This window comes from Lissotriton helveticus, assembly GCF_964261635.1.
Source record: "Lissotriton helveticus chromosome 1_1 unlocalized genomic scaffold, aLisHel1.1 SUPER_1_unloc_24, whole genome shotgun sequence".
NCBI lineage: Eukaryota > Metazoa > Chordata > Amphibia > Caudata > Salamandridae > Lissotriton > Lissotriton helveticus.
The window spans coordinates 68,178-85,145 of NW_027611664.1; the positions used below are offsets into that span (position 1 = coordinate 68,178).

Consider the following 16,968-nt stretch of genomic DNA (forward strand, 5'->3'; position numbering starts at 1 on the left):
CCTACTGGACCTCTCGGCCACCTTCGACAACATCTCCCACCGCACCTAGTCACAAGCTTCCAGGACACTGGTATCCACGACAAATGCAGCTACAAGCTACAATGCACAGAAACCAGTAGGGACTCAAAAAGGGCAATAACTTATTCACCAGACGTGACACTAACTGAGTTCAAGGTCGGGGTCTACGCGCCGTTGAAAGGGAACACAGCACGCAGCTTCTCGAAGAAGTGGAGACGGTGACATGCCGACTCCCAGGGACCAAAAGTCTTGGCTGCAGGGGTCCGCAGCGTGCACCCACAATGATTCGGGCACTCGGGGACAGGCGGGCTCTCAGCGGCAGCATCACGCGGCTGCGGCGGCCCGGGCTGGTGGTGGCGATGACTCTCGTTTTGCAGCTCCGTGGTGGGCTCACAGCGGCAGCAGCTCTCTCTTAGCTGTGGCGGCCCACGAGACGATAGCGAAAATCCTCGACAATGGTGAGCAAGATGCGGGCACACAGCGCCGGCAGCTCTCCCTTAGCTGCAATGGCCCACAGGACAAATCACGATGAGGCAACATTGGCAAAGGTGCGGGCGCTCAGCGGCAGCAGCTCTCTCTTATCTGCGGCGGCCCACAGGACAGATCCCAATGATGCAAAGTTCGCAAAAGTGCGGGCACTCAGCGGCAGCAGCTTTCTCTTAGCTGCAGTGGCCCACAGGATGAATCACAATGATGCCAAAGTTGGCAAAGGTGAGGGCACTCAGCAGCAGCAGCTCTGTCTTAGCTGCGGTGGGGAACAGGACGAATCACGATGATGCAAAGTTGGCAACGGTGCGGGCACTCAACAGCAGCAGCTCTCTCTTAGCTGCGGCGTCCCACAGGATGAATCACGGTGATACAAAGTTGGCAAAGGTGCGGGCACTCAGCGGCAGCAGCTCTCTCTTAGCTACGGAGGCCCACAGGACGACTCACGGTGATACAAAGTTGGCAAAGGTGCGGGCACTCAGCGGCAGCAGCTCTCTCTTAGCTACGGCAGCCCACAGGATGAAGGATGGTCTCGACCAGGCCAGCACAACGGTGGGCACTCAGCAGCTACCGCCCTCTGTTAGCTGCAGCGGCCCACACAGATTCAGCGAAGGTTCCAAAGGTTCATATTCAGGCAGACTCTCAACGGCGACAGCTCTCTCTTAGCTGCAGCGGCCCACACACATTTAGCAAAGGTTCCGGAGGTTCAAATTCAGGCAGGCTCTCAGTGGCGGCAGCTCTCTCTTAGCTGGGGCGGCCCACAAAGATTCAGCTAAAGTTCCGGAAGTTCAAATTCAGGCGGGCTCTCAGCGGCGGCATCTCTCTCTTAGCTGCGGCGACCCACACGGATTCAGTGAAGGTTCCGGAGGTTCAAATTTAGGCAGGCTCTCAGCGGCGGCAGCTCTTTCTAGGCTGCAGCGGCCCACACAGATTCAGCGAAGGTTCCCAGTCCCCGTTCCTCACAGTAGAACTAGAGGCTCCGCATTGCTCGACGGAGGCCTCACCTGCAAGCAGAATTCCTCTAACAGGGATTCCGACAGCTGACGGGGTGAAGTCTAATGTCCCTGTGACTTCAGCAGGAGGCGCTCTCGTTTCAGGCCCTCAGGTAGTTTCTTCAGCAAGCTTGGTGAAAGTTTCAAAAGTCCTTTCCTCTGTTGACTCGGACAGAGTTTCGTCTTGACATCCAGAAGAAACACACCTGGACAAGGTGCCAATGTAGCGTTTTATACCTAAAAAGTCTTTGTTCTCTAAAGCCACAAATCACTCAATCCAGTCAGAATCAGTATGGTGGGGTCGGGGAGCACTTGGTTTACGAGGCGACATCCTGCCCTATCAGAATGCGGGGGTCTCCTATCAGACGCCCAGTGAGGATGGGGGGGAGGGGGGAGAGCCATCATTCACCTTGCCAGGCATGGCCTTGCTCAAATCAAAGAGTCACCCCCCCCCCATGCTCTGGGTACCGATCTGTCTCTCCAGCCAGGTCTGACCCAGCTGGCCCTGCTGCTACAGAACCAGACGGCCAATACACATACTAGCAAAGCCTACAGGAAAGCTCAGGCAAGAAAATACCACGTTTCCAGGAGAGATATTTTTGAACATGGGATATATGAATGGTTCCTACTAAAAGGTGTATCTCAATGTCCTGAGCATAAACATATCAAACTTGAAGTTCCTATCAGGTTCTGGGGGTCAGATAGGATTATAGAAGGTAGTCGTCAACCTGCCCATTCTGGCCAATGAGAACAGATAGCTTCACGATAGTAACAGTGAAATGGAGGGTAACTCGCTATTAGAACGTGCTACACAGACCTAGGCAATATGGTTATCCTAATTCATACAGTCATCTTTACACTGGGAGCATTTGTGCTGTGGCACTGATTAGCAGTGGCACGGCGCCCAGAGCATTTAAATCCAGGCAACATAAAATATAGGACGCGAAAAGAGGAAGGGAGACTCACGCCAATGATGCTAGGTCTAACAAAACAAAATTGAAGCAGCTGTTTAAAGCAACAAAAGAAACGTTGATTTTCTTTCTGCTGCTCTATTTTGCTTACCGTGACAAGCAGAGAGAACAAGCTTATTTATTCAACTCCTTACATAGAGGAAAGGTGGAATCGTGGAATCTTTCTGCATGTTTCTACATATTCCGAGGTACTGCAGCTTTTTTTATGACTTGTATGTAACTGTTTCTAATATCTGTGTGCAAAAAATATCCCACAGGTTTTTGATGTGTTTAATTTTGCACTAGAGGCTTTATTTTTATTCTTCATGTTTGCAAACATAATTGCTCTTTCATATGAAAGAGCTACGCAACAAGGTTTTAAGTGGTTTGTGGGAAAGGTTATGGTGTGAACATGTATTATATGAGATAAAGTACCACCTGGCGCACATTATAAGATTACTGCAAGTCACCTCTGTGTCTCATAACCTTATAAATTAACTCTGCCTTCGGCCTCGTTCCTCTATATAGTTTTGGAACTCCTCGCTGACATGCAATATCCTTATCATGTGTGGCCGGAGGTACTTTATCCCTAAAATATTTTCACTGAATAAGGTAAAAGTGAAATTATAGTTGGTTTTGTTATAACACCTTAATGGATCTTTAAAAAAATAAAAAATAACTTTGCTTAAAAAACAAGGGTAAAGTGCATTTATAGTTAAAACTTAAAACTGATCAAGCCACTGCAATATGCAAGTTCTAGTTAGAACCACAATCCATAACTCGCACTACGGGTGTGCAAACCCTAACTCATGATGCGATGACATTTTACATACTTAAAGAGTTTGCTAAAGGCAGGATGCTGCTGTAGGGAGATCATCGCTACTTTTGTCTGCGCATAAAACAATTCATAACACACTTGGGACTGAGCTAGAGGTTGGGAGGGTGAACTCACCAGTGACACATAACAAATCACTTTGTGTATCTATCTACCATGAGGTGGTGTGCACTCCTGGAGAACCCTGCAGTGGCAACAACATCCCTGGTCGTCCCGGCTGTTGAGGCCGAATACAGACTAGCATTTTTGTATCAGGAACTGGAGACGACTGCGTCTTACCCAATGTAACTGTGCAACAGGAAACAGTTCCCTCTCTAGACTATTCTCAATGAACACCACATCACTTGCATCAGACTATTAAGTTTGATTCTGGCCAGTAATTCCTCCCATGAATAGCGCTATTTCCAGTTCCTCAGCCTGGAATGGGGACGAACAAGAAAGGACGAGAGCTACTAGCCTGTTTGTCTCATGCAGAGTCCCATTACCAGGCCTGTTTCTGCACAGGAAGGATGCAGTCATGTGTGGATCAGAGAAGAGTGCAGGGACACACCTGCACCCTGTGTACTCGTACTCTGGGGGTCAGTACCACTCAGGGGGTTCCACCCAAACCATATTAATCCCCTTGGAGACTTTCTAAAATCTGCCCATATGCATTCTAAAGAGGTTACATGTGTTAGTGCACTCCGCGTGTCCATGTATAGCGAAACACATACCTGGGGTGGCTTTAGACGGCAATAAATGTGACTGTGTTGGTCCTGTCTCCATTGAGTCTGAGGGGGCGTCTTCATCTGCAGTATTTGTGTCCAGTTCTACGCATGATGGGGGCACAGGCTGACCCCGCTCTTTAGGACAGAGCAGTTCTGCCTTGCAGTTCTGATGTTGATGCTGTGATTCAGGATGCAGTGGTTCGAGTATGTAGCTCGGATCTGAGCCCTCTGCATCAGTACAGGTTGGTTCTAGCTTGTAGTTCACATTTGAATCCTGCTCCTCTGTGTGCAGTGGTTCCACCGTGTTGGTCTGATCTTTGTTTTGTGCTTCAGGAAGCACAGATTCTCTCTCTTGATCCAGTGCAGCAGTGTGCAGTGGTTCGACCGTGTTGTTCTGGTCTGACCTCGGTGCACATGCACAGGTCTGTTCTAGCTTGTCTTTCTGCTCTGGTTCCTGTGCTCCAGGGCGCATAGATTCCAGCTCGTAGTTTATGTTTGGATCCTGTGCATAAGGAAGTTCCTGCTTCAAGCATAGGTGTTGCTGTAGGCGCTGGGTTTGTTGTGACCCCAACTCATCAAAAGACAACAGCCCAGACTCTAAGTGTTCGTCTGATGACATCCCATCAGGTGACAGGGGTTGTAGGCTGCGGTTCTCCTGGGGATTTTGGAAATCAAAACACATCAATTCTTCCTCCAAGGGATCATCAGGTTTCTTCCCATCTGGTAGTGCAGGTTGTATACGGTGGTTTTGCTGTGGTTCGTGTCCTTCAGGAAATACTGGGTAGAGGGTCTGTTGCTGGTCCCAGCTATTAGTAGACAATGGGGATGGTTCTTGCTTCATGGGCTCATCTGGTTCTCTCTCTTCTAGGAACGCTGACCGTACGCTATTGTCTTGCTCTGGTGCCTGGCCAAGAATACATTCTGAGGGAAGATACAGGTTTGCCTCCAGTGATGTACCTGGAGGGTCTGTCTGAGGCCATCTGGATAGAGTACAATCCAGCTGTAGTCCATTTCCATCAAGAAACCCAGGTTCCATGCACTGGTCTTGCTGCGACTCGTGTACATCTGGAAACCCAGGTTGCAAGCACTGGTCTCGCTTCGACTCGTGTACATCTGGAAACCCAGGTTGCAAGCACTGGTCCTTCCGTGGGTCACGTCGATCTGGAAACACTGACTGTAGACAAAGTTTTGGCTCATATGGACGCACTTGAACATCAGTCGGAGAAGAGAGAGTACAATCCTGCTTTGGTGCATGCCCATCAGAAAACACTGTCTGAAGACACAAGCTCGGATCCCCTGGCCTGTCCAGTTGAGGTGTCACAGGAGACCGGCTAACAGTACAATCTCTAATGCTCGCTGGACAGACCATCTCCAAAGACACCGTACCATTATCTCGGTAACATTGATCCTTTTCTATCCAGATTTTCTTAATCAGCCCAGTGACTCTAGAAGGTATGTCCTCCACAGTATTCAGCAAGTTATCCAGTTTGGATTCCAACTCCTCCAGCATGGATAGAAGGATAATATGGGGCAGTTTCTCTGACAGCGGTTCCAGGTCCTGGTCCCTCTGAGCATCATTTTGAGATCCTGAAGTTGAGACGTCATGGAGAGGTAAAGATGGGACTCTGGCTCTTACGGATTCACGTGAACATTGCGCTGTCACTTTCTTTCCTGGAGCCCGTCTTCTGCCCATTCTGGTACTATGATTTTCAAGTCTTAAGTGTCTGCAGAGGAGAGGAAAAGAGAAAACACAACACGTTATCACAGGACAACTAGGCCAAAATACTCTTTCCTGACTCACCAACCCCAGTGTGATCAGAGGAAATTGCAAATTTCTAAAATTCAATCATTAAAATTAATATCCATAACATCTATCTATATAATTAAAAAGGTAAATGTTCGTTTGTTGAAAATCATAAATCTACGAAAGTTCCTCACCGATTGCTTTGAAATTTTGACACAACGTTGGATTCGAATACGCGCGTGTTTTTATATACACAATGTTGGATTCGAATACACGCGTGTCGAATACGCTCGTGTTTTTAATCGAAAGCCCGAACAGACAGATAAAAATGTCAATGTTCGTTTGTTCAAAATTTTAAATCTCTGAAAGTTCTTCACCGATTGCTTAGACATTTTTTAACAACGTTGGATTCGATTAAGCGCGTGTTTATATATACACAACATTGGATTTGAATACGCACGTCTCCAATACGCGCGTGTTTTTAATCAAAAGGCCGAACAGACCCTATATATTGGGTTGCTGCGCAACAACTCCAAGGGACGCATAGAGACAATAGTCACAAAAACATATTGTATACCCACAAGCATTGTGAAATTAAACATATATTAGGATGGACAGTGCATGTCAGGATGGCAAACCGGGAACTGGGTGAGGGAGGGAGGAGAAGTTGGTTTACTTTGCAACATTAGGAAAGGACGCATAGACAATAGTCTACATATATTAGGATGGACAGTTGGTGTCAGGATGGCAGACCGTGAAGTGGGTGGAGGGAGGGGAAGGAGTTGGTTCACTTTGAAACATTAGCACTGTTTATATATACACAACGTTGGATTCAAATACGCGCGTGTACAATACGTGCGTGTTTTTAATTGAAAGGGCAAACAGACCCTATTGATTTGGTTGCTGTGCAACAAATACAAGGGACTCATAGAGACAATAGTCTACACATATTAGGATGGACAGTTGGTGTCAGGATGGCAGACCGGGAAGTAGGTGGAGGGAGGAATTGGTTCACTTTGCGACATTAAGAAAGGACGCATAGAGACAATAGTCTACATATATTAGGATGGGCAGTTGGTGTCAGGATGGCAGACTGGGAAGTGGGTGGAGGGAGGGGGGAGGAGTTGGTTCACTTTGCAACATTAGCATGTTTTTATATGTACACCTTGTTGGATTCGAATACGCGCGTGTACAATATGCACATGTTTTTAATCGAAAGGCCGAACAGACCCCATTGATTTGCTTGCTGAGCAACAACTACAAGGGACGCATACAGACAATAGTCACAATCACATATTGTATACCCACAAACACTGTGAAATTAAACATATCAGAAACGTGCGCTTACTCTTTTCTTTCTCTTCCATTTAACCAGACTGAGCCGCAGCAACGCGTGGCAGAGTACAGCTAGTAGTACATATATTTAGAAAGGCACTGATTTGAAATGCATTTCCAACACTATGTGTGTTCCTTGGTCTGCTCAAATAGCATACTTTTATGAAAAAAATTGAATACTGTAACAGCCTTGTAGCAATGAAAGGTTCATAATTCCCTAGCAGACAAGACTGCTTTATCATTCTCACTTGTATTGTAAACCTCTCTTTTGCAATATTCAGTTCAGTGACGGACGCACGCGCCAACATACCAAACCTCTACAGGATCTATAAGATGCTTGTTATGTCATTACATATAAAGAGAGCATGGTCAACCTGGGGTTTCTTGGAACTGAATCAGAAATATGCAAAAGAGAAGACAACCAATCAGACCAGGGAGAAATGTGGTATGAGTAAGCTTGTGGGTTGTTAGATTTCTGGGAAAACACTTGAAGTTAGATTCAAAGGTTCCCTCCCACCCTTCCGACTTCAGGCATTCAAGCGTGAATTTTCCCCAGCGATTTATTGTAGCTGAAACAAACTCTTTGAACCAAGCGCGGATTCGGATTACATGCAGTTCATGTGCCCGTGCACGCGCTTCAGACCCGCCACAGCAATGCCGAGAGAGCTTCACACTTCAAAGGTTCCCTCCCACCCTTCCGACTTCAGGCATTCAAGCGTGAATTTTCCCCAGTACTTTGTCCATCTGCCGCTCTCAATGATTAGTCTCTTCACCTTCTCTTTCAACAACTCCTTTCTCTTATGTTTCTTTCTCCTACTGCATTCTCCATTACATATTATTGTCCATCTCTCTACAGTCTCTCTGAGTCTTCTCCCGGTGCGAATGTCTCTTTCATTCTCCTATATCTCTCTCGAAGTTCTAGACTTTATTCTAACTAATTATTTCTAAACAGTACCTGTTTTCAAGAGTGCCTTTTTCAACCACCTCTCTGCAATATTTGCCCCACTCTTTATGCTCATTCTCCCAGCAGTAGCCATTTTCTGTCTCCTCGTCCAGTCACTCTCTCTCTCTTTGCAAGCCCCCAATTATTTATTTTCTACTCCTCCTTTCAGTGTTACTTTCACAGCCTCCCTTTCCCAAAGGTACACTTCCCGTCCCTTGAGAAAACATTTTTCTCCCATCTCTCTCGAGTGTATTTTTTCAGTGTTTTTCACCCACCTCCCACACCCCCGCCATCTCCCACCCCATTCTACGCTCTCCGTTTCATCCTGCCTCTATATAATTCTCTATCCCCTCTGCTCTCTTCTCTCTACTTTGTCTTTGTGCTAGAGCCCTGAAATCACAGAACTGCTGCCTGTGTCTGCTGCTTTCGTCACATATTGCTTTTTCTTGCACCGGTACCTGAGCAGATATGCTGGAGAGATATTATGAGGGAAATGTTCAGGGTCAGGTGTAAACATAAAAACACACATCCAATACGTACTCCAGACGTGTGCTCTGATAGTACAGTGTGGCAAACAAAGCAGAAACTGTCTACAAGCACAAGTTTCTTAAACGTGAGCAGTAAACTAAGTAAGGCATTTATTGTTCGTGGTCCTGCAACTCTAAGGTGTGTGATATGTTCCTCTGTTCGCTGGTATGTGATAGAGTTAATTAAAAAAGGGGGCAGTACTTTCACAGGTGATACGTGATACTTACTATGACCACAGGTTAGATTGGGAGAAAAAGCAGACCTGCTTGCCAATCAGTTGTGAAAGATTTCCAAATCACCATGAGGAGCTCACAGATTGATTAACCTGTATAATGTTACAATTTTGTCACTCAGGTAAAATTTCATAACGTCTGTAAATATAGTTTTTTTTGCTTCACTATTTGAAGGAAATACCTTATTACAAGTAGTGCTGTTAGGTAGATGCTCTTCTTAGTGAAAGTGCTGCTAGTTTCTTGAGGGTGTCAGGCGCTAGTGTGAAAAACTGTCGCACCCTGTAAAGTCAGATTTTTTGTTTACTAATTGAACTGGCCTCCCACCCTGGTACAGGTGTTCTAAAACATATGCACAGGCATAGGTAGAGGCAAGGCAGACAGGGTTCATATATCCTGCTCTCTTGGTAGAGGCTTTTACAGCCCATCTTGTTTATTTAAGATTTTTTCCCTCGTAGTTTTATATAGCGCACTTTGACCCGAAGATTTCTGGTATCAGAGCGCTGTACATGAGCACCAGTTTCCTTACAGATGGACACATTCATTTTTGTTACGCAAGAGGAGATTAAGTGATTTGCCCAGAATCACAGGGTGTTGAGCGTCATTGCCAAGACTCGAACCCGTTCCCCAGATCTGAGATCGACCGCCCCAGCTGGTAGGCTACATCCTCTCCCCATTTGAGTGCTTCACATGGATGTTACCATTTTAAATGTAAAATGGCGGTAGTTGCCCTCTAACTCCACCCTCCAAGTCAACACTCAAAAACCACCATCCAACTCCATCCTCCAACTACAAATCCACCCTCCAACTACAAATCCACCCTCCAATTACAAATCCACCTTCCAACTCCACCCTCCAACTCCACCCTCACTCTATCTATCTATCGCCCTCACTCTATCGCACAACAACAGCATCACTCAGGGGCAATACAACATCACTATGCGCTACCACAGCATCACTGAACGCCACAGCATCACTTGTCGCCACCCAGGGATGTGGAATTCCTATAGCCCGACGCCCAGAACATATTGTTTGGAGTCAAGGGCAACAAGTTTAATGTGTATTTTGTCCTTGGGACAAGTAGGCCCAACCCCCTGCAGCACAAACTATTTGGCTGTCAGGTTGCAGTAGCACATTAAGGGCCAGGGAAGGGCACTGTCAGAAGTTAAGTTATTATTTGTGTGCCCATGCTAATGTTATTCAAACTTGTATTTATGGTTCATTACTTGATAGCCTTTATTATTAGGGTGAGCACTCTAAGTAAATGCAAGTTCTGACTGCACTACTGACAGTGGTTACAGTATAAAAATGTGAACTCACGGTTTCAAAGTTTAGCAATATGAGGCTATGCATAATGCTCACAGAATGCACTCTGATTAGATGTAAATATTTGCAGAAGCTTGAGAGCAAGATTTATGACTCTTTGCTTTCAATATAAAATGTTCCTAAAAAATGAAAGTAGGAAAAAAAACATTTTGCTAAACTACTGTGAAATTTCACGTACCGTTTCTTTGCAGCATCATTTAGTCAAATGTGTTGATGCATGCTAGTATTTCGCAAAAATATTCATATTGGAAAATCAGTGTAACCAGTTTCAATAAGATTATGAGAAACAAAAATAAACAAGCATTGGCGGAGCCAGTAGGTCTGAAATTAGTGGTCAGCTTTTTAGTTTTGCCAATACGTGACTTGTTTTGGCATGGTTTTTGTAAAGCCTTCTTGATGTGAGAACTGCCGGACCTTCACCATTATAACAAACATTGGCAAAATCAAAACAAAATTGGTCTAAAAAAAGCACACACTGCCACATTAGTTACTGCCACTGAACAAAACTTCTGTGTGTACCAATATACTCCTTGTGAAAGAGCTTAATGCCGTCACTCACAGTGAAGCCAGCCGATACAGAGAGGGGGAGAGAGAATTTTAACAAACACAAAAGCTTGTGGTTAATGCCCGCCCAATTTTGGGGCCCTATTATTATTAAAGAAAGTCTCAAAAGTGCACCCTTGGTATATGTCCTTGCATTAAGTGCAGCTATATGGCTTTCGTGAATTTACAAGAATTTATAAAAGTAGGGCAAGAAATGTACTCCTGGAAAATATTTGTGAACTGCAGTTTATCATGAGCAAATATGCACGTGTAGATTTGCTCATGCGAAAACCCGAGTGTTTGCAAGGCCATTTTCCCATCAACCACTTTTTCCCCAACTCTGGAAGAAGGTTTACGTCTGCCATTGTCAGCAGTAAATTTCCAACATTTCTCAGTGTGGGAAAAGATTAGAGAAGAGTTGTTAATCCCTTAAAACATGCAAGTTAGTAGATTTGCACAGACTTAAAGGGCATTCCAACCCTGGAACTATTGCTTACCACTTCCTACAGTCCCAGTATGTAGATCTGCAGAAATGTGGCAACATAAAGGGATTGCTAGTATTCAAAAACTACTATGGTATGAGCCCTGGCATAATCAGAGAGGCTATATAAGAGCTCTTATGTAATGTGATTGCTGCCATAATTTGTCGCCAAACCACATGACACCAAAGGGACAAGTGGATTTTGTTACAGGACAAGTAGATTTATGAAGCAACTTGCCCCATGGACAAGTAGATATTTTAATAAATTCCACACCCCTGCCACCACAACATCACTCAGCGCCACCACAGTATCAATCTGTGCAAACATTCAACAACAACTGGTTCAAATATGTTCTCTCAATGTTTCAAGCTTTATTACAAATGTCACAAAAAATGTTGATATTTCACTTCTGTTCTTATATTTTATTCACAATAAAATACACTGAACATGATCTTCACAAAAGTTATTTACAACAGTTTAAGCTATTGCCATTATAAATTACAATAACTTTTATTTAAGTATGAATTATTTAAAAAAACATTGTTATTTGTAAAATCAATACTTCTAAGTCAGGGGAAGGAGCCAAGCTGGCGACCGAGATGGCTGCATAGACGTTCGGCTCCGTGAGCCTTCTCACCCCGCGCGTACATCCTGGCGATTATCCTGAGCAGTAATGGCATATTTCAGTAGGCGAAGGACAACTTTCACTTACCGTTTGCTCCTGAGGCTTTTATGTGCGGCAGACCCGTGGAAATGTCCCTGACTGTTTTGCGGCCTTCACAGAGCTGGGACCGGGGTGTCGAGTGAGGAGAGTATCCGGCCACGACTGCGACAACAGCGGCCTCTGGTGGAGGTGAGGAGTCGGCCGGAGGGCGCCGGAGATCTGATTGGCCGATGGAAACAGTGCCGACCCGGTCCATCTAGCGGAGTGCCTTGTGGGAGGTGCGGTGCAGCAGGATCGAGGGGAGTGCACGATACTTGTCCCCCTTTCCAGTATTGTGTCCGGGCATGACTGATGACTTCTCCCGGAATCGGCGGGCGGCTCCCAGGGAGCGGCGGAGATTTTGTTTTGCCTCTTGGTGGCCCTTCGCTGGGAAGCCTGCCTTGACTTTCGGGGTCTCCGCGGTGAATCCTGTTGCGCCCTGTGTGGGACCCGTCCCGAGGTGAGGTGGAGAAGGACGAGGCCGGATCAGCTAAGATGGCGGATGACACCCTCTTATACAGACCACATCCAGGCAGAGAAGCCGCTGTGCGGGAGAGTCCTGTGGTCTGGCGACACGAGAAAGAGACCACGTTCAGGGATATACTGGCTGCGCTAACAACCCTGCATTCGACCCTGATCCGGGACGCCCGGGATCTGGGAAGAAGGATGGCCGCCATTGTTGTACCACCGTTTCACACGGGCATAGTTTGATCTCCAGGAAGCGCCGATGTGCCCGCCTCTGCGTCAGTGATGAGTGCTCCAGCTACGCCTATGTTCGTGGAGACGCTGGAAGACCCGGTTCATGAGATCGCTTTGGACAGATCTGTTGTACATGTGAGTGACTCGTCGGGGCACATATCTGCTCGGCGGCTGGGGAGACAGCGTTGTTCTATGGTCTGGGCTGCCCCGGCGGCGTTTCAGCGCTTACCGGATGGTGTGACTCCTTTTCCCTGGCTGGTGAGACTGTGTTCGGACTGGAGGATGTTTTTGGGGTCGATACTGACACAGACGGATTTCCGCCATACATATTCGGCTGGGTTTTGGTGGCTGAAGTCCCATGGAGTAACAACACTGCCCGGTCCGCCCGGACCACTTGGACCCACCACGCTTCTCTGTATGCCTATTGATAAGTGGACGTATGTTGGTGCTGCTGATAGAAAAGGCCAGGGGTGAGACCGTCTAGGACATAGTGGAACTTGTTGTTGGCTGACGGTGATTTGGGGGACACTCGGCGGGGATGTTATTGATTGTGCTATCGGTGATTAAAGTTTTCCATGGTTATTCTGATCTTGCTTTTAGAATGTCTACTGTGCGCGGTGGTGGGGGGGTGGCCAGATTGATGGCCCTTCCCCACATTTTTCCTCTTTTTCTTCCTTTTTCTCTTTTTCTATATTTCGGGTCTCTTATTTAGGGCGACAGGCACGCTGCTGGGGGGGATAGGTCATAGCCTTCTGCAGGGATGCAGGGTGGGCGGTAGGGGGATGGGGTTTGTTAATTTGTCCTTTGTTTGTTTCTATGGCCCTTTGTCTTTCTTCCTTTTTGGTGTCGTCGTTTTCCATGTTTCCTACAGTATGTTTCGTTTTGAGGGGTGGGGTGCAGCTTGCTACGAAACGTGTTTGCTTTTACATTTCTCCTGACTTGTGAGCCTTACCCCCAATATTTCAAACGTATTTGCACTATTTGCGACTTCCTGCTTCATGCTTGCTATTGTGGGACCATGTATAACCGTATGGCATCGATTCTTATTTTTCTTTATTGTAAAATGCACCTTCTCGAATCCTGACTCTTTCACAGTACGTTTTAATACAAGTTATATCCTGGACACTTATTAGACCCCGATTTTCGGGCTGCTGTATTTTTCTACATTGATTTTCTGTACCTACGACTTATCTAGCGGCCGGCCGGGGTGGTTGTAGGCTCATACTTGTATTTACTTGTGTACCAATAAAGGTTCTCAAAAAAATAAAAAAAATAAAAATAAATACTTCTAAGTCACGTAAATACAAAACATGTTGCATTGAAAATGCTATAGGTGTCACATTTTCAAAAAATAAAAGTATTAGCATTGTAAATGACAAAGCTATTAATTTCAGAATTTTCAAAAATAACACAAATAACAAATTTGTCATGTCCTCTCCAGACTGGACTACTGCAATTCTCTTCTTACTGGCCTCCCCAAATGCCACTTGTCCCCCCTTAGATCTGTTCTCCATTCAGCAGCTCGTTTCATTTATGGGGCCAAAAGAAGCGACCACATCACACCCATGCTATCCACCCTCCGCTGGCTTCCCATCGAGGCAAGAGCTATCTACAAGACTGCCTGTATTACCCACAAAGCCTTGCACTCCTCCTCTCCTCGCTACCTGGCGAATAAACTGAAACTCTCTTGAGGCTCGAGACCATCACGTAATGCTGAAAATCTAGTGCTTGAACCTCCCACTTTCAAGAAGGAAAGATCGATGGCCCAATCCTTTTCAGGCAAAGCGGTGAGAATCTGGAACTCACTTCCGCCTCAGCTCCGGACCACCACCACCTCCCGGGCCTTCAAGACAGACCTCAAAGCTCTCCTCCTTCAAATACACCTCCAAAGTTAATTCATGCCCTCTCTTTTATCTGAAGGAAGACCTCCCATTACTGAAAATCTCCATTCTCCATGACTATGGAAGTGCCTTCCCAGTGTGTTCTTGTGGTTGGAGAGACTGCCATTTATTGCAGTATTATCCCTGTACCTGTGTTTGGTACTCTTTTGTAACATGCACACGTCACTTTTCTCTTGTAACACACTGTTTGCTACCTCTCACATTTTTTCAGCTTTTGATACTTGCACAAGTACCACCATTGCCTACGTAACGTTTGTTCTTGTGCCTGAGTGTCCTCCATATATTGCAGTATATTACCTCTAATTGTACTTTGTTTTCTCTTGTAACCTGCCCACTTGTCTCTTTTTCCTCATGTAATGCACTGTTTGCTACCTCATGTATTTTGTTTGCTCACAATTGTCACTTTTACCTCATGTAACTTATCGTCTAATTTTGTAATTTGTTCATTTGTAATTTTCTGTTCCTATTGTGAAGCGCTCTGACGCCTTCGGGTAAAGTCCGCGCTAGATAAAAACGCATAAATAAATAAAATAAAATAAATAATAATCCTCTGCCCCCCTCCTCCCCCTTCCTCTGTCCCTCCTCTGCCCCAGGCCCTCCTCTGCCCTCCCTCCCTCCCCCTCCTCCTCCTCTGCCCTCCCTCCCCCTCCTCTGCCCTCCCCCCACCCCTCCTCTGCCCCTCGCCCCCCCTCTGCCCCAGCCCCTCGCCCCTCCTCCTCTGCCCCAGCCTACTGCCCCCTCCTCTGCCCCTCGCCCCCCCTCCTCTGCCCCTCGCCCCCCCTCTGCCCCAGCCCCCTGCCCCCCCTTCTCTTCCCCAGCCCCTCGCCCCTCCTCCTCTGCCCCAGCCCCTCACCCCCCTCCTCTGCCCCTCGCCCCCCTCTGCCCCCCTCTTCAGCCCCTCGCCCCCCTCCTCTGCCCCAGCCCCTCGCCCGCCTCGTCTGCCCCAGCCTCCTGCCCCCTCCCCTGCCCCAGCCCCTCGCCCCCCCTCCTCTGCCCCTCGCCCTCCCTCTGCCCCAGCCCCCTGCCCCCCTTCTCTGCCCCAGCCCCTCACCCCCCTCCTCTGCCCCTCGCCCCCCTCTGCCCCCTCCTCTGCCCCTCGCCCCCCTCTGCCCCAGCCCCCTGCCCCCTCCTCTGCCCCAGCCCCCTGCCCCCCTCCTCTGCCCCAGCCTCCACTCCCCCCTGCCCCAGCCCCCCTCCTCTGCCCCTCGCCCCCCACCCCTCCTCCGCCCCAGCCCCCTGCCCCCCCTTCTCTGCCCCAGCCCCTCACCCCCCTCCTCCTCCTCTGCCCTCCCTCCCCCTCCTCTGCCCTCCCTCCCTCCTCCTCCTCCTCTGCCCTCCCTCCCCCTCCTCTGCCCTCCCCCCACCCCTCCTCTGCCCCTCGCCCCCCTCTGTCCCAGCCCCTCGCCCCTCCTCCTCTGCCCCAGCCTCCTGCCCCCCTCCTCTGCCCCAGCCCCTCGCCCCCCCTCCTCTGCCCCTCACCCCCCCTCTGCCCCAGCCCCTCGCCCCTCCTCCTCTGCCCCAGCCCCTCACTCCCTCCTCTGCCCCTCGCCCCCCTCTGCCCCCCACTCTTCAGCCCCCTTCAGCCCCTCGCCCCCCTCTGCCCCAGCCCCCTGCCCCCCTCCTCTGCCCCAGGCCCCCCTCCTCTGCCCCAGCCCCCACTCCCCCCCCTGCCCCTCGCCCCCCTCTATCCCTCCCCCGGTCCTCCTGAGTCTCACCATCTCACCTCCCTCGAAGCTTCCTTCCCACTCCTTGTAGCAAACTGTAAACGCGTTCACTTCCGGGTCACTAGGGGCAGCGACAGCAGCAGACTGAGCCTCTCCCTGGTCTTGGTAGGTAATACCGTCCGGGTCAGCGACGGCAGCGACAGCACAAGCAGCGGAGGCTGTGGAGCTCTTCTCTTCCTGCGAGTGTGAAGAGTCTCCGGGCCAATGGTGGCAGAGTCAGCACAAGCAGCAGAGGCTGCGGATCTCTTCTCTTCCTGTGAGTGTGAAGAGTCTCCGGGCCAATGGTGGCAGAGTCAGCACCAGCAGTGAGTCCTGCCAGGCCCAGGCTCGACTGGGCTCTGGGGACAGGTGTGGCGCAGCGCCCAGAGTATCTGACTCCAGCGCACAGGGCTCCGGGGACAGGTGTGGCGCAGGGCCCAGAGCGGCCGACTCCGGAGCACAGGGCTCCGGGGACAGGTGTGGCGCAGCGGCCAGAGCAGCTGACTCCGACGCACAGGGCCCTGGGGACAATTGAGGTGCAGCGGCCAGAGCAGCTGACACCGGCACACAGGGCTCTGGGGACAGGTGTGGCGCAGCAGCCAGAGCAGCTGACTGCAGCGCACAGGGCCCTGGGGACAGGTGTGGCGCAGCGGCCAGAGCAGCTGACTCCGGAGCACAGGGCTCCGGGGACAGGTGTGGTGCAGCGGCCAGAGCAGCTGACTCCGGAGCACAGGGCTCACTGCTCGAGCCCCAGCATTGGCCGCAGCTCAGCATCATGTGACTCCCCGACGGCCCCTGCGCCTGGATACCCTTAGGGGTGGGTGATAAGTCACACTTTACAAA

The 16,968-nt window shown here is 48.9% G+C and overlaps 1 protein-coding gene across 1 annotated transcript in view; it reads right to left on the bottom strand.

Moving 5' to 3' along the window:
* Window positions 1–16,186, bottom strand: part of LOC144805784 (uncharacterized) — a 43,382-nt gene extending 27,196 nt beyond the window's left edge. Inside the window, 2 exon segments of the mRNA XM_078672269.1 lie at window positions 3,995–5,712; window positions 16,146–16,186. Coding sequence (XP_078528395.1) covers window positions 3,995–5,681 — 1,687 coding nt within the window. The 5' untranslated portion in view covers window positions 5,682–5,712; window positions 16,146–16,186.
* Window positions 16,187–16,968: the final 782 nt, after the last annotated feature.